Below are 19,126 nucleotides of genomic sequence, written 5' to 3'. Positions count from 1 at the left end.
CTATGAAGACATTGTCTACTCAGAGGTGACTGAATTGAATTAGGCAGCTGTAGCACCTCCTTGTGCTGTCATAGCTGCAATAGATGGTACCTGTCAATACACTGGGAAAGCATTTTAAACTCTGATGTTCTTTTAATTGCCTGCTGACTAGATCTCTGCCTTGCAGTCTGGGTAGTCTGGGGGACAAAAAAAGACAAAGGCAAAAAAAAGAAAATTATTTGTTTAGTTTTATTCTATCCTGTAATACTAATTAGAAAAGAAAACAGTGGGTGGAGGTAATATGACTAGAATTTGGATTCATACTTAGAAGGTACTTACTGCTTCATTCTCTGAATGTCTGGATATATTTATTCACCTGTTTTGAAAACTTGGTCTGAGAAAATCTATCAGCTTTCTTTTTCTTTCCTGTAGGTTAAGTGTGTTCTGAGAAAGAAAAGGCCAGTTCAAAATATTTGCGTGGAAAAGTGGCCCCTGGGACAATTGTCAGGACATTAGATGGGGATTTGCTTGCATTGGATGATCTGAGGCTTTGTGCTCTGAGAGGAGGGGCCAGCTTTGTATGGAAAAAAATCTGACCCTTGAATTTTCCTATTTATTATGCTAAATAGAAAAAAGATTGGAAAGGTTCAAAACATTCAGATCTTTTAGTACTCAGGCACTAGCAACAAAACAGGTCATATTTCCCTTTCTTATCAGTTTCCTTGGGCTGCTAATACAATGTGGATTGTGTTGTTTCTACATAAAAATGGAGTTTAAAAAAACCCCCAACAACACAAAAAAACCCACAAGAGCCCACCCTCCTACACCACCCCCCCCCCCCCCCCCCCCCCCCCCAAAAAAAAAAAAAAAACCAACCACAAAACAAATACAAAACTCTTGGGCAGTATGGAAAATAGTTTAACTAGGTGTTTCCCATTTTTTTGCTATGGTAAGTCAGGCTTATTTTTTTCTGAGAACAAAATTTCACTTGTTAGAAGACATCCAAGCAAGGTGGGGGGGGGGGGGGGAAGCAAGTGCAGCAGTAGGGAAAGGTTTTCATGAGAATTGACTATGTAATACTGTACTCTGAAATTGGAATAGATCTTGGAAAGTAAGTTTCTAGTAGCAATTCTTAGTTTAATGACACGTGTCATGATATCATTTTTACTCTGATATTGTATCACCTGTCTGTCCATTAAAACCATGACAAGTATCCCTGACTTAAATAACGAAAAAGCAGTAGTAATAGATCTCTTATGGGATCCGCTGTTTTATAATTAGCAGGACTACTTTTGATTGTATGTGGGGAAAAAGTTGACTTTGCCTTTTTAATCGACACTTTTCAACCCTAAATTGAGTATGAAAATCTGTTTGTAGGAGTCTGAGCTCTTTCATAGCATGTTTATAGTTTGGTTATACTAAGCAGCTGTTTTTCCTAGTGCTGTAGTGAAAATTTTCATCCTATTATGCTTACTTGTGAATCACAGGCATAAAAAAGTAGATATGGAGGAACATAAATGGTCATTTAATCTATTTGTCCGGCCCATGACAGGTACAAGTATGCTGTGTCCTTCCTAACAGATACTTAACCCACTTTTAAAGGCCTTAAGGATAGACATTTTTGTTAGATAGTCCATTCCAGTGCTTGACTGAGGTCTTCATCACACTGCATCTTTTAGAAACCCCACCGCCAAAAATCTAGTAGGACTAAACAAGAATGATCTTTTTTCTATCTGATGTCGATTTTGATAGCTAATTCTATAAAATGAATTTATTCAGTGTCTCTCTGTGTAATAAGTAATCATTGCATATTAAAGAACTACTCTGGAAGAGGAAAACAAAGCAAAATGAGTAAAAATAACTCGGGGGAGTCAGTCTTCTGTTGTCATCCTTATCGGACACTTTCTCCAGGCAGGCAGCATCTCCTATAAAATATTATGACACCTCATTCAGATGGGATTCAATAATGATTTATAAAATTTTCTATCTTTGTTATGTAGCCCAGGTTTATAAAGAGAGGAAAGTGGTGGGCCATCAGAAATAATGTTTCTTTTTGCCCAAAAGATTTTTGCATTCCACTTTTCCCCTTGTGGGGTTGTGCGTATTTTTGGTCATTAACTGCAATCTGAAATGTGTTAAATATATATTTAAAAATAACCTGAAGATGAATATAAACATAGATATTCTAATTTGCTCATGTATCCTGAAAATCTGGCCATGTCTCAAAACCACTTCTCTTTGCCCTGAGCGGGCATTTACACCAACAGGGCACAACCCCTCTGTTCTCGCTGTTAGTGTTACCTAGTATAGCTTTGTAACATAACATGACATAATCTAATAAAACATAATGTTGCTTGTCAAAAAGAGTATCAGATAAGATCGCTAAGATCAGGTGTTTGGCACACATTTAGATTGCTAATATGCACTTAGGAATAGTATGACTATTTAACAGATGGTATATTTGCTAACTTCAGTGTTTCTGCAGAGATCTATAAATAAATTATCACCTATTTCCTACACAACTCCTTCTATTCTTTGTCTATATTTATTTCACTTTATGAACGAGTTCCCTCACACTGCATTGCGCTCTCAGCTGTGAGTTTTAACAACAAAACTTTTTTGAAGCACTGTGTGTGTTGGCAGATTACTATTGGTATAGCACAATTAATCACTTAGATGTGATAATGAGGTCATGTAGGCTAAGCAAAATGCTCAGATGAACATGTGATTCTGTACAGTGAAGAGTGGAAATATATGGGCTCAGCTGTGTGTGGCAAGAAATCATCATCTTCAGCTGGGAATGTTTGCAGACCTAAGCAAGAAAGGTATGTGCTCAGAACAAGCAAAACATATGGCAATTTGTGGAAATGGAATTGGAGACTGACAGGGCTTTCTCTGATGTAAGTGGGAATGGGGAGGTGGCTTTCAGCTCCTTGTCAGGTATGAATGGGGAAAAGGAATGGGCTTAGAGCTTTTCTCAGCTGGCGTAAGTCAGTAGTACCCCACTGGGGTCAAGGAACTTATGCTGATTTATGATAGCAAAGGATATGGCCTGCAAGTCTTCAGTGTAGATATTCAATTACAATAAAAACAAAAGTTGAGAAGGATAGTGTTTTTGGATGAGGATGACCATCAATGTTGCTTTACTGAGTACAGAGCTGCCATGGAGAGAAGGCAAGCAAGCCCACAACAGTGGGTGAAGTATTTGTGTGAAGTGGTGACCTATGGAGATAGAAACAAATTGTAACTGATACACAAATATTTTCTGCTAAAATACTTGTGTTAATTAATAGACTGATTAAAAGGTTCAGACACACAGTATTTTTTCTTTAGTGCTTTAAAGCTCAGCATTGACATATTTGACAATTGTATCATGAATATATCTCTTCTAAACTCTCCACCATCACTATTACCCCCATGTCTGAGTTAGTTTTTTTAATATAAAACTGCCTTATAAATTAGAGTGGTATGTTTAATCTGCACAACAGAATGTGTGAAGACATGGTCAGTTTTCCTGGGATTAAGGTACTACTTAAGTATGTCTGATAGGAACAAAATCCTAATCACAAGTAGCAACTCATTCATTTCAACCTCCCAGTCATATGTTTGAAATTCCTTAAACTGCTCAGGGGTAGATGTAGCACTTCCAAACTAGTGCATTTTAAGAATGAGCATAGGACAGCTCTGTATTACCAACTAGGAAACAAAGAAACTGGGGTGTTTTAATATATGAAATTGTTACAGACAATTAGAGAAAGTCCAATTTATCACCTTGCATAATTACTAACAGTTCATCTGAATTAATGTAATTTCATGCTTTCTTGAACTTCTGATTTTTTCATAAATGTTTTGTCATTACATAATCCCAAATATTATAGTTGTAATTACTTGTTATTAAAATGTGCGATGAATGTTAAGACATTAGTAGTAAGAGCACTTTACAAATTAGCTATGCTCCTGAGGACAAATCAATAAAATTTTTCACATTTCCATAGGGCTGTGTCAAATTGTGATATATCACATCTGTTCCAGTTTCTTTTATTTCTCTTATTGGCTATGATATATTGCAATATGATTGGTGTTACTGGATGTGATGTATCACAGTAGGAATTTTCTTGTGGGGAAATGGGACAAAAATTACCACCTCAGCAGTTTTTAAAAGAAACTCATCGTATGATTTGCTATAAGCATTTCTACTGCCTGTGTTATGAGCTGACAATTAGTTACCTTCACTTGCCCATGACTGTAATGAGTTAGGAAGCCCATTGGTAAGTGTGGGTCTGAATTCAATGCCTGATTCAGAGGAGTCAGGTCTCTTATAGCTGCAAATAGGAAAAACTGGAATTTATTGGATCTTTTAAATTATCTCAAATTCTGGGAAGTCTCATACTTGGCCAGACTTCGTGTTTGTTTTTTCTTCTTTCACATACAGTCCTAATCTTTTGTTGGGCTAAAAGACTTTTAGATACAGACTGTGCCTGTTGCTAGAAGGTTGTGATCATTTGTTCAGGCCACTCCAGAAGACCTCCTGCCCCTCTAGCCATGTCTCTTGCTTCTCCTCAGTATTGTTGTACCGAATCACCTTGTAGGAGGCTAGTACCAATCTCTTACAGCTCAGTTACCAATAGGATGTGTTATGGAGATATCTTTCTTTCTCCAAATAGCTTCCAAAGGAATGGCTAATCTCATTTCCTGAAACTTTCACTGGAAAGTAAACTCTTTCTTCCAGCTTTCAAAACTGTAGTAAACTTGCTAAACAAGCTCTCTGTGACAATTCCTTTGTCCTGATAATAATGTCAATACATTAATATTTTCCTGTTACCATCTTATCTCAATTTTTTAAATGTTCTAATTGATTTTCTATGAGTTCAATTCTGAGACTGAGTGGTGTTATCTCTAATTAAGGTGTCTGAAAGCTGCTTAGCATTTCCCGTTTCCTGATTTTTAAATACTTGCATTTTCCACTAAACAGCTACTGAGTTGTTCTGCTCCTTCCCTGTTTGAAGTACTTACGAGCCTCCACTTTGTCAGTGTAGTAACATCACAGGGTCTGTAGGACTTGAAGCTGCTTCAGCCAGGATGAGCCTGGGCAACAAACACCCAAGAGTCTCCTTTCACCAAGACAGGTTAAACAACTGTAATTCCTAGTTTTGTTCTGGTTTTCCACCTGAGGTGAACACTGTATCCCACCCTGGTTAAAAGACAAAGTTGGCCTCTCCTTGCCCCCTAAAGGAGGCCACCAGGAGAGCCCTGCTGCAGCTCTCACCCCGGAGTCTTGCTCCTCCTGCCCCAACAGAGCAGTCTGCCAAACCAAGGGAAAAGCACGATTGCTGTGTCTTGTCCTTCAAAGCTGCATAATCAACCAAGGACCTTCATCACTACTCCTTTATTTAGTTAAATTGCTTTGGAGCTTCTAAGGGGAGAGGACCTGTAATTTACACATTAGGATGCACATGGGCCCCAGGTCTTCAATTCAGCTTAAATGGAATGAATAGCCAATCCAGGCACTAATTTTCAAGGTGGGGAACAATAATTTCTGCCACAGCCTGATTGTCTTTTTCAATTAAAGAGTGAAAATGCCCTTTACAAAGTAATATCAAGCTTCTCTAGAGGAAAAAATGGAAGGTCACAATTAAATTAAACAGGGAGAGTGAGAGTGGGAAAAAAAATTCCTTAACTGACTTGATTTTTTTGTTCATGCACCAAGAAACCCAGTGCAAAGAAACATACTGTGATGCTGTAGTGCTGGTCTACATCTGTTTTTTGTTATTTTTTTCTCCTTTACAGAGTTAGCAGCATAAAATATTAAAGCTCTCTTTTGAACCAAACACAGGACTTGCACTGAACAGTAAGCGTTGATGCAGCCTTAGGGCTCTTACTCTAAACCCCATCTGCAGGCCAGAGGCATATCTGAGGATCTAACCCTCTCAAAGGGAGGGGGAACGTAAGAAATATATTTTTAATATTTTATATTCCTGAACAGTTTTCTCGCTTGTCACGGCAGAGTTCATTTGTCACCTGTCATCACGGAGTCACTTTGCCGTCTGCATGAGTTTTCTCCAGATTGGAGTGTTCTTAAAAATGGATTTCTCTCCCCAGTCTAAATCTCACAGGCCAGATTTATCCCTGCCAGAACTGCACCAATTTGTCTGACTTACACCAGAGATGGCCCTGGCCCCTTGTGTCAAACTGCCTCTTGGCAGGGGTGTTAACTCTTGTCCAAAACCAGCTTCTTTCATTTCTATTTCCCCCTGCTCCTGCAGAGACCTGGTTTCCCAGGGTGTGTGGAGGTGGTTTATGCACTTGCCCCTTCCCTTGGACCTTGACCTTCTGATTGGCAGCTAGTGGCCACACCCCTGGTCCTGCGGAGACACCCTTTTGCTTCCATGTCCAGGATCCTGCTGGGTACTTCCTGTTAAACACCCCACAGTCCCACTTCAGGCTATTCATTTCTTTCTATAATGCTTCTACCAACAAAAGATAGTAATCTATGCTCATAATACGTACAATAAAAAAATGACAAGGAAGAGAGGGCTCTCCTGCACTGCTGAAAGTGCATTACAAGCATGTCCATGCATATTTCAGCCCTTTCCAAATTCACCTGGCCAGCCCTTTGGAGATCCTCCATCCAGCACAGAATTGCTTCTTGCAGAATTACCCTGGGTTATCCCCAGACACCACTGCTTTATCTTGCTCATTCCAGCTGCAAAGCCATCAAAGACTTCCATCCAATGGGAATTTCAAAATTTACCTGAGTGACTGATGTGAGGGGTTTTCGAATGTGAATCTTGTAAGTGGGATTTCAGGTGGAGTATACGTTATTAGTTGTTCTTTCAGTAGCATTTAGAAATGAATATTTACAGCTCAGAGCATTCTCCATACCAGATATGGTTTGCCTACTGAGAAAAGCTATGCCTGTGGCCTTATTCCTTCGCATCGTGGAAAGTAGTAACGACGCACACTGTTTCTCCTTCTTCAACGTAAACTATGGAATAGAGAAGCTTATCTTGTACCTTAAAACCTTTGTATTAGGATCAACCTTCACTGAAAAAATTACTAATTAATTTCATTATTTTTATTCAAAAAAAGCCACTCATTTATTCCTAAGAATTTAATTCAGTATTTTCTTTTCCCTTGCAAGCCTCCACCTGTAACCTTTTTTTTTTTTGTAACACCAAAGAATGAAGAAGCTCATGTGGACATTATGGATATTTCATTCAATAATTTATTGGAATCTAAGTCATATTGTCTGCAATGGAAGTACAGCAGATAAAAAGAAAATCACCCAGACTGCGATATATAGACTAGTTTTATCCTTCAAAAATATTAAATTTTATCAATCAGAATCTAGCAGCTCTGGGACCTGTAGATGCTTTGTTACCTACCATATCTCAATCACATATATTGCTTTTCCAATGCAACCTGCAATGGGTTGATTTAGGTTAAACACTTTTATAGGAACTACAGAATAGTAAGTAATATATAATTGAAAGATAATCTTCAAATACTTATACATTCCCTATTACTACTTTATCTGACTAGCTCACTGCCTGTAACGTTCCTTACAACATCTCTTCAATGTATGTCTCCATTACATAGATAAAGAATTCCTGTACAGGAGGAGTGAGAGGCTCCTTTTATAATAAAAGTTTAAGCAACTCACCTAACGGAATAAAACAGATTTAGCAAAGTATCCTGATATAGCATAGCGTTGAACATGGTGGTCGTGTACTCTGAGAGGGATGTTTAAAACCATTTGAGAGAGAGAAAAATGCAGCTTGAGTTTCTGATGCTGTTTGGTTTTCTACAACGTTAAATAAAAGGGGAATGTTACTGCCATCAGCTCCAGTTCATGTGTTTAACAAGATGTCATGACTGCATTTGTGTTGATGGACATTAGATGGACTCTGAGAACATAGAGAGGACTCAAATCTTTAGGGAATGGTGGAGAAAGAAAAACTTCTTCATTATGTAGACATACGCATATCTTCTGGTTTTAAGATTCCAGGCTGTTCTTTCTGTCTTCAGGAATGTCTGGATATTTGCATAATCCTATTCTTGTAGTATCTGAGCTTTAAAATAGAAATGCTATTATCACCCTGCCTTGTCCTGTCAGCAAGCAGATGAAACCATTCTAGGGTTCCTGCTTCATCACTTTTGAATGGTGGTTGATGGCTCCTGCTTTTCCTTGGGCCTGTGTGTGCATAGACTTGGACAAAGAAATAAATACTGGAAAGCTCAACAGAGATACGGAAAGACAAGCTGAATGTAGTAAGTGAGGTTTTGCAGTATTTTTGGTCTTTGAAGGAATAAGTTGCATCTCTATAGTTGGTTCTCTGCAAATATTCTGCTTAAAGTAGCCTTGAAGGAACAGTGCCCCATTTCAGAGTGGCTAGAACAGTATGGACCCCTTACAGCAATGGATATGAGGTTCTCACCATGTTCCTCCTAATTTTGTGGGGAAACATTGTGAAGAGGAAAAAAAGAAAATATGACAGAGGCTGCTGCATCTGTCCGTGGAGAGCATCCATTAAGCAAAGAACTTGATGTAGACTCCTATCTTGGGGAACTTCTGCAGAGTTCTGGAGCATTGGCACAAAGTGTCCATAGCAATCAGAACTGATTCCATTTCTTTTTACTCCAGGCAGAATTTTGACAAAATATGAGCTTTATTTCAAAGTAATAAATTGAATTCTTGGTATATTTACTGTAATTCATTCTATTCAGAAGGTTGCATTCCACCTACCCATACACAGGGAGAGGTAGGTAGTGCTGCTGTAGTTATATTGGATTCTTCAACTGTGGTCAAAAGCCCAAATAGCAATTTTGAGCTGTAAGCCTGTTTAGTGACATAAAGAGAGATGACAGTAGTATTTCCATTCTCCAGACAGGATTGATCTGCAGGGAGTGTTGCTACTGCAGGTTGCATTTTTTTCTCACCTGCTCATGGGAAGATGCAGATTGTGAGATGTTGCCAGGATCATCAGGAGGGCTGTGCAGAGCCTGGAAAGGATATTTTTGTATCTGATTGTCCACATATCTGCAAGTCGTGATATGTTTCTGCATTATATGTAAGGAAGCCCTTTCAAAGCATAGAGGTAGGCTTAATGCATTACTTAGCGTTTGTAGGTTATAAAATGATGTAAATAGAGGCAAGTCTATGACTTTACCTGAAGTGTCTCTACAGTGGGTAAGGGAACGTAGTAAATGAAGTAAAACTTTTGGGGGCTGTATCTTTGATGGCGACCTGCTTCTGCCAACTGGAAAGCTGAGCTCTTCATTGTGTTTGCTCTTCACTTACCAGTTGTCCATCCCTGAGTGCCTACTGAACACTAAATTGAGAAGCATATACCTCTTCTTAAAAAAGAAAGAAGTTGCAGTGTTCATCCTTGCAATATAAGCTGCTAGACAGCCTGATCAGTATGCCAGCCTTTGCATGCAGTGATGAATTAACAATCAGTTTAAAGACCCAGAGAGCTTTACTCAAGGTGGTAGTTACAACATCTAGCACACCTTTTAATCAAATCCAATTGTTACAGAGGGATTTCTGGACACACACAGTACCACGATACAACCAATCCAGAAGTGTATGTGCCATTTAGACTAAAATTCATGCATGTCCAGACTTTGCAAATTCAGACTATCTGATCTAAGTGTATTGATTTTGCCATTTTTCTGTTTCAGAGCATATACTACAAGTAAAAAGGGTTATGACATTTTGAGGCATGCTATATTGCTTTGTGATGTTTCTGTAATTTGTGTGCAGTCAAAGGTAAATAACATGATGAAGTAATCAGATGAAAAGTAGGCTTTCATGCTAGCTGAGCATCTCACAGTCACTCTTAACAGGGCTTTGCTAATGCTCAGACTGTCATGATCTAGCAAAGACTAAATCAAATTGATTGCCTTTAATATATTTCCCTTGAAACGGTTAAATGCTAATGATGGACTATTATTTTGTTTCAGAATGGAAAAACTCTGTCCAGGAGGAATTATTGCCTCTTTAATTTGTTATTTCAGCAAAACTGTGTCGTCTTCTGTCTATCTGACAAAAAGCATGTGAGAGCACTTGGGAGCTGCAGATTTTATTCCAAGTGCTCTATCTCTCATCCACGCTGCTATGAGCACATCATCACTGGCCAAGAGGAGGGAGGATGTATATATTTAGAAAAATGCTACTGAGAATAAGCACCAAGCAAAACCACTGAGCACGCCTTTGAAAAACATGAATATGGTCGCAGCCCAAAAATGCCAAGGAAAAATCCTTCCTTGGTCTGTTTCCTGGGGGAAACTTTTAGATACGTGGTCTAATGTCTGCACTGTGTGCCCTCCTGTGTGATTTGGGACAAAATTACTAATCCTATTCATGAATTTAAACTGTTGTCTTTTTTTCTCAGAATTCATGATTAATAATGGGGGCCTGAGGTCTGAGAAAGCCGCAAACATCACAACTGTCTATCCGAACGGTAGAACAATTTGACTGAGAATCTAATTTAAGATCCCTAGGCAACTAGATGTTTTCAATTAATACTGAATTTTCTGGGTTTATGCCCTGAATAGTTATGAATAGTTATGAGTTCACACATGGGTTTTTTTCATGGTGGAGTACTTTTTTTTTCTAGTTTGTTTAATTGCACTTCTTGTTTCTCCTATGTATCTGTTAATATCTCTGTTATAGACATGTACGAGAACTAAAAGAATTAGTAAAAGGCCTGGACAGACTGTTTTACTGCAGCTAGTTATGGGGATTTCCCTCAAGACCAGTTGTTTGCACACAGTTACTTTTACTTAAAACTGATGAAATAATTAAAACAAATCCCCTGTGTGCCTTGGGATAGAGTTCTGGTTGAAGCCATATTTAAGCAGTTCTCTATAACAGGTTTTTTTGTTTGTCTTTTTTAAGGCATGAAATGCAATTTAGAAACTCTTCACTAATAAAAATAGATTTTTGCAAAACACCTCATTAATATGCATATAAATGCGTCTTGGCACCACAGAATAGGAGAAACTCCAGTTTCACTGATCAAAATACTTCTTTAAACCTGGATGCTTTTTTCTTTTGTGGGTTTTGAATGCAACAGTGATCCTGCTATGTCTGTCTGTGGCTCAGAAGTGATAGCTTCTGTGCTTGTGCCTGGTCAGGCTCTGTGGTGGCTTTGGGGCTCAGGGCAGCTGCTTCATCAGAGGTGTCTGCTCCCATGTGCATGCAGGATAGGCAAAACCTGTGACATCTGTGAAGCTTGTGCACGAGACTCTTTATTTTGGTTTGGAAACTAAGTTGTGTAAAACCTGAAGGAAAACCTTCTGTGTCCCCACCTCTTCCTTCAAGCTGACTTTCTTGCATAGTTCACAAAGATGAACTCCCCATGGAGTTGTCTTTGACCTTCCCTTTACGTAGAAATGAAGTGTTACTGGTGGCCTTGTGCTGGATGTCAGTACTGTACTTAAAGGGAGAAAGTACCATGTGGGTGGCAGGTTGTGACTCAGGAACAAAGCTCAAAACTCAAATCTGCATGAGGACCCCTGCATCTAGCTACACAAGCTGGGATCTGACACCAGTGCTTTTTAACCGGACTCAAGATCCAGATCAACAGCTCCAGCTCTTGCAAAACACATGTTAGCTTTTCAAAATGTACTGCTTGTTGGGTAGCAAGAGAAGCACAGGATTTATAGGGAGTTTTCAACTTTATTTATGACAAAACAAACCTTTGCCAGGAAGTAGAAGTAACATAGGGCTGCCATCCTATGTATTCTGCTAATGCATTTATGTGCTCTTGCTCTGCTCTCTCTCACTGATGCTGTCTCTCATTTTCAGCTTGTAGCTTTAATAATCTATGCTACTTCCTTCTGTACAATATTTCTCCCACAGCTTTCATTTGACAGCTCTGTTTTTAATAGAGGATAAGCATGAAACTCCAGCTGAATCTGAAGATGTATTTCTAATATCATACTGCATTTATTTTGCTACTCAGAGAGCTCACTACTTTGAACAGACGAAAAAGTATTTTTCACATATTAAGTTGAGATGTACAATAGGTTTCCAGAGGTATCATTAATTCAAACTCAAGCTCAGAGTTAGTTACCTTGTAGTAAAAAGACAAATACACATAAACCCTGTTACTTGGATAATAGGCTTGATTCAATTACTTATCACGATGATTGCAATAATATGCCAGGCAGCCCAATTCAGGGAAGAGTCCCATTTTGTTAGGTATTGAATGAAAATGTCATAATATCAACATGCCTGCCTGCCTGGATTTTAAGATATAGCTGGAAGTATTGGTTGAAACAAAGAAGTAAATTGGATGGAAACATGAAAATAAGAAATACGAAAATGTTCACTGTGAAATAACTGTTTCAAGGTAATTTGTTCCACTGTTCTCATCAGGTCATTATAAGATTTCCCATGTAGTGTCTTTTTTTTTCTATTGTAAGACAAGTTAAAACTCAGTTTCACAGTGATGCTGCTAAACTGAAGAATTTTCCTGTATGTTTGTGTTTGCCAATGTAAATGACAACCTTCAATTTGTCTGTCCTCTTTTGCATGGGAAAGGATGTAAATGTCTGTCACTGCTAACGAAAAGTAGTGCGCTTCTGGAATATGGGATATATTTACCATTATATGGTTGCTGTTATGGACTGGAGGATTAAAGCATGGTGGCAGCTGTGGGTTTGTCTGCTGCTGTGGACAAACAAAATGCAACTTTGTTGTGACCTGCTCCCTGCAGTAACTTTTGGAAGTGTCTTGGTGGGGGTATGAAGCCTATGTAAAGGAACTGCTTGATATTTAGTCCATTTTGATTGTCATATATTGGTATGAGACTTCAAGCTATTAGTGAGTTAAGTGCTTCAGAGTGAATACTTCATCAGCACGGAATATTAAAGAACTAGTGTTTAACAGCTGAAAATACTTAATGCCATCGACAAAGTCCATTTTTTGGCATACGGGTTCTCTAGCTTCTAAGTGGCATCAGCTGCATCACACTGAGATGTGCTTTGCCTCAGACAGGCCAAGAATCACATGTGCTTTCTTTTAGGTTTACATGTCTGAGCACAGACCCCAGGTCCACAGCTGCCCCAGGAGTGGGGATACTAGGGAATACTTCCAAAGGATCACATTTCCAACAAGAGCTTGAGGATGAGACACATCTGTGCCAACCAGCATCTTTCATTCCCCTGAGGGCTATTGGGGATGCATTTGTGAATGTAGAGACAAACATGGACCAGTGTCCTGGGAAAGGACCTTTCTCCTCTCTCTTCCTTACCAGTGAGGCTTTCCTCATAAGATTTTTTTCCCTTCTTTCACTCTTTTGGCTTTCTCCAAACCCTTCTCCTTGCAAAGAGTTAAAACAATACAATTTTCTATTTCATGTGGTTATGAAATGATGATAGGTAAAAGTGAACATAGAAAACCATAGAAAGGAAATGCAACTAAATATGCAAAGGAGCACTGGCCAGAACAGCTGTTTATATACCCCAAGAACTGGTGCACCAAGTCAGCGTGATTCCCTATGGGCTGGCAGAGCCATGAACGGGAAACCAAAGTGCTTCCAGGAATTTGAATCGGGGTAGAATTTTCCAGAAAAAGATTAAATAATTGAGTAATATGATATGCTGAACAATCACCAGAGCCTTTTTTCTTTCACAGATACTCTTGTTTTTCCTTTTTTTCCCCTTTTAAAAATTTTTTTATACCTTCTTTGTGCCTTTGTTTGAGGGCATTCGTTTTCATAGAATCATAGAATTGTTTAGGTTGGAAAAGACCTTTAAGATCATGGAGTCCAACCATTTTCTTTAGATCTTTTCCCAGCTCCATTCCCAGCCTATCCTGGTTCCTTGGGGATTACAGATTCCATAGACCATTTTGAGGTAGTCATCTATTCTTGCTTCTTTCTCAAACAATTTTCATCTCTAGGTCTTGAAATAATTCCCCATATAGGAAGGCTGCATTGCAAAGATGTTTCAGAAAAAGTGGCAAAATAATGAATCAAAAATTTTGTTTATGTTTGACCAGCTCTTGGGAATCAAAAGCTTTTTGAGAAAGTCAGAGTAAAACGTTATTAAATGAGATACTAACGATATACCGTTTGATCAGCTCTACTAAAAAAGAGTCTGTGAACCATCCTGACCTCTAATGTCTCCTTTGTATAACCCCTGCGACATGAAATTTGCTATGAGAAATGGAACAAGATTAATAATTAATACATTTGCTGGTGTCTGAAATAGTGACACAAGGTTGGCTTTAGACACATGTTTTATTAATGAGGTTTGAAAACAATTGCTTTCTCCCAGCAACAGACAGCTCAGACCTTTATACTGAAGAAAAAGGAATGGAGGTAATATCTGGAGGTTTTTTGTTGATGCTATTGTTTCCCCCCAGGGCATTAACAGAACTCAGTCACCACATACAAACATTGTGAAAAAGATCGTGAAGTTGTGAAGAAGTGAAATGGGGAGCAAGCCTAAAATAAATTCTAAATAGTCTCAAGACAGCATACGTGCTCTACCCAATCGAGCTGAAATACGAAACACGTCAGAGCACAACTCACCATTTTGCACACTCTGTAAGGAAAAGAGTGTTTCTTACTCTGTTAATGTAACAGAATATTAGTATGGCAATTAGGGGTACAATGTTTTTATGACTCAGTCAGACATCATTACGCTATAGAAAATAGCCCAAGTTTTTGCAACATTTCCCCCCCAGTTGTAACTACCTGCAATATAGCAAAGATAGCACTGTTTTAAAAAGTGGCAACACCTTTATTAAGTGAAAATAATTGCACTCATCTTCGTTGACCTGTTGATTTTCTAAAAGTTATTGTTATCCTGAGGGCTAGCAGCCATCAGATGTCTGGTTTTGTTATTAATATTTACTAGGAACGATTTTTTTTTTTAGAATAAGCACTGCTGAAGTAAGCCAAACCTTTTGAGCAGAATCACCAATGATACTTTAATTATCCAATAAATTACAGTTCATGTGCAGAATTAATCAGAAAATAATGCTCTAATAAATATGATCTTCCCAACTTACATGCAAATTGAAGCTTTGCCTTCCTGCTCAGAATTGTTCCAAATGAATTTGTGGCCAAACACTGGTATGTTCCAATATCCTGTTTTTTATGTGGGTTATTGATTGCCAAGCTGCCTCCAACCAACCTGTAGTGATAACTCATGGTAAGATCAATATCTGTGCCATTTTGCTTCCACCTTTGAGGGGAAAAAAATCAAATTATGCTTATAATTTACAGAGCCTATGCATATTTATCTTAAATAGTGTGCTGTAGCATACCTGTAATGATAAAAATGTAGTTAAATATCACAAAATTATATCATTTTTCACACAAGACTGCTTCTTACATCAATCTTAATTATATCAATAATTCTGTTCTTTGAAAAATCTTTACTGCCTTTATGCTAGTCACCAGTGTTCATCCAAATGTCTACAAAAAATAATTATAAGCTATTCATACAAACTAAGTTATCCATCCAATTCGGAGTATGGTATATGCCTGGACTACAGCTACCTTATTTTTTACAATATAAATGATACCTGAATGTGCTTTACAGTTCTTGCAAATATGTCATAAATTTGGTTACAAAAATGATTTGGAGATATAGATCAGGAAGGATTACACTTCAGAGGAGAGATGAAAGCAGAGAGAGAAGTTTTTATGCAGCAAGTTTGAGACTGATAATTTAACGATGAGAATGCTGCTATTTTAAAACATGATTTGTTCCTGTTAGTCCACGAAGTAGAAAATGGATTGTGTCTGCAATGTTACACAGCTATTTACAAATGTTGAAATAAAATTTCAAAGAAAATAAATATTGTATGTTTTAAGAAGGGAAATTTTGTGGCTTAACTGTTAGTCACATAAGGGTTGAGTTTTCATTATCCACATGAACTCCAAAGGAAGAATAAAGGACCTCAGTCACTGATATCTGCAAGCTTTGGGCTTGTTAATGCCACACTTTACGTTGTCAACTATCCTAAAACTGCATAACCACATATTTTCTTCTCCTAATTTTATACCATAACCATCACTTCAACCTGTATCATTTCTGTGGACCTATGTGGGCGTGATGCCTACCCCTCCATAGGGTGCAGAGACCACACCAGAATTGCTAATGGCTCACTTTGGGTTTGCAAAAGGCTTTATGGCAGGCCTCAAAAGGAGGGCAATTGTCTCCTTGTTAATTATCTGAAGGATCACAGCATAAAAAATTTCTATTTCTTGTTATTTGCAGTGATGAACTTACTGTGATGGTAGTTTCCACAGTTAATGAATTGAAGCAAATTTGCACCATAACTATATTCCTGGAAGATCTCACTTGGATATACAGCACAATACTTCTATCACCCACAGACCTTTCCCTGCAAGATCAGACTGCACAGGTAGTTGTTCTTTTGGAGGAAGATTTTCAAACTGTGCTGTGAAATGCAATTCTGTGTTCCAAGGGAAATCTTGACAAATATGTACAGAGGAAGCAAGGATCCTGACCTTTCAAGTGGGCGCTTGTTTTTAAAGATGAGTAATGACTGATTAAAATAAGAAATCAATTGAATTCTGTGACTAAATTCTAGTAACATTAAATAATTTATCTGGGTCTGTCAATCACTACCTCCGTTTTCATGAATGCATCAACATTAAGAAATTTAGATGCAACAATGGACCATCAGTAAGCCTTCCTAGCAATTGCAGCTTTTTTTTTTTTGACCTTTCCATACCTCTGCTCTTTTCATTTTTTATGTTTTAGTTGGTCTAGGGTTTTGCTGTTGTTTTGGGGTGTTTTGGCTTTTTTTTTTTTTTTTCCCCAGACATGAGCAAAATCTTAGCTGGTGCCCATCCACGAGCCTGTTCTATGAAGCAGTAGTCTGTAGTGGTGTTAGGATTTTGCCATATTTCAAGCTTTACTTATGGTACATGCTGTTTAAACCTTTCAGTTTTCTAATATAGGATATTCTGGTATTTAGTTTGTCAGTTCTCTTTAATTTCAAAATCAATCACTGAAATAACTGCTGTCATCATTACATGGCTCCCAATTAAGCTCTATAATTGTTTTTCAAAACAAATGCAAAGTTATTGGCTTAGTTGCCGCAAATGAATTCTTCACAGTATCCCCATAATCATTCTAATCACCATGGTACAATGATTATTAAACTTTGCATATAGATCAGGGGTTCATATCCTGGTGTGAGCTTTTTTCTAATTAATAGGTTTACATCACTGAAGGAACTGAATTAATGAATTCATGTGATAGACAATGATTTAATAACTTTGTGTGTTCTGCAGTATGCTCTCTAATGCATAGAAATCTTAGAATAATTATTTTAAGAAACTTTTAACGTAAGCCTGTTAAGGCAGAGATCACCTATATATTTTTGTGAACTTCTTCATGCAACCATTGCAATATACTTTACATCAGTTATAGGAAATGTACCCTGGAACAATTGTTTCAGAACTTAAACTTTAAAAAAATATGCTATATCCTGATGCTTAATTCATTAGTTCTCTAGAAATGTAAGACTTCTCAAATCATATTGATATGTCCAAAACTGAAAAAAAGCACAACTGTGTGTTTTATGAATTCATAGAACAAATTATCATGTTCTATTTGCTTCAAAATCTAACTTTTTTATAGAACACCAGTTATTAAATGTTCCAAATAAATTCTTCATTAAGTTAAAGACTTTCAGAACATACATATGTGGGACCTCCCCCCACTTCCCATCTTGATTTAAAGATCTCAAGCAAGAGGTGATCTGTTCTCTCATGTTCTCTTTTCTTAGATTGTTACCAATTTATCCTAACATTTGAATATATGAATATATCAGTATTCTTCCAAGCCATGGTTTATGTTAAATCTTTGATGCTGTACTTATTGGGAAGTTCCTTCTAAAGTACACTGCAGTCAAATCACTGATACAAGGATAAACTTGTAATATATGATGATTTCCTCTTATTTATCCTACTTAATCAATACGTTATTTGCTATTCAAATAACCTCCATCTTCAAGCAAATAAAAATGAGGAGTAGAATTTATTAATAAACATGAATATGTGAGTATTGTGTATTTACAATGCAACTGCAAATTATGCAATCTGTCTTTAGGGTAATATCTTATAAAAGAATTGTGTAAAAAATATAATGAATTTCTATCATGTTTTCACACTGAAAAACTATTGATCTAGCTAAAAATGCTCAAAGAACACAGAAGCACATAAAACTTGTAAAAATGGTGAAATATTAGAGATCTTTGCAGAATAAAAATATTCTTAGGACTTATTTGAGAAATGTCAATATGTTTCATTATACACAAGTGGACTGTTAAGCTGCGTACCCACAGGTTTCTTTGATGTTTAGGCTTCCCTTATCCTCTCTGAGCAGAATTTCTTCTGGGGCATGTGTCTACTGACACCAGGATCCCGACACATCTCCCTACACCCAACTCATGATCAAATAAATCCAGCAGAGCGGAGGAGACAAGAGTCCTCAGCCTGGAGCTGCCACTTTACAGGAAAAAAAAAAACAAAAAAAACAAAAAAAACAAAACGTGAGGCACCTGGCTTGTGAACACTTACACAGGCTGATAATGAGCTTCAGAGCAAGAAGGTTGTTTCAGGGTGATAAAACTGCTGTTTGGTCACCTATGATCTCTGATATTTTGGTAAGGAATATTTTCACTTTTGACATAAAGTTATGATTTCTGATAAGTGGATAATTTCTGATCACATCTGTAAGGTTAATATACAGTGATATGTAACATCTAAGTAGCTATAATTAAATGAGTCCCATTTCTATGATTAATGTTTCTGGAAAAGAGTATTGTTCCATAAAAACTATTTAGAAAAAGGAAACATTTTCTTTCAGAAGATGTGACTTCTTTTTGGAAATGAAATGTGAAGGTGTATCAATTTCAGAGAAACTATTAGTCTATCAATGTTGAAGCAATTAAGGAATTAGTAAAAGATTGCACTTAGGCAATGTGCAAATATTTTGGATAAATTCAAATGCAATATTTCATTAATCTGTTTTACTTGCCTTTAAAAAAAGTTACATTTAGGACTATTAGAATTTCCAGCTGAAAGAGCTTTCACCAGCTCTACAAGTAAAATCCTAGAAGTTTTACAAAGCACACATGGCT

At 37.4% G+C, this 19,126-nt stretch overlaps 1 protein-coding gene across 1 annotated transcript in view; it reads right to left on the bottom strand.

The window, feature by feature from the left end:
- The window catches only part of CNTN6 (contactin 6), a 90,709-nt gene that overhangs the window by 68,291 nt on the left and 3,292 nt on the right, over positions 1 to 19,126 (bottom strand). Inside the window, exon 2 of the mRNA XM_074878736.1 lies at positions 15,011 to 15,186. Coding sequence (XP_074734837.1) covers positions 15,011 to 15,186 — 176 coding nt within the window. The remainder of the gene's footprint in view (positions 1 to 15,010; positions 15,187 to 19,126) is intronic.

This window comes from Strix uralensis, chromosome 10 (genome assembly GCF_047716275.1).
Source record: "Strix uralensis isolate ZFMK-TIS-50842 chromosome 10, bStrUra1, whole genome shotgun sequence".
Classification (NCBI taxonomy): domain Eukaryota; kingdom Metazoa; phylum Chordata; class Aves; order Strigiformes; family Strigidae; genus Strix; species Strix uralensis.
This window is presented reverse-complemented; position numbering and strand designations above follow the sequence as displayed.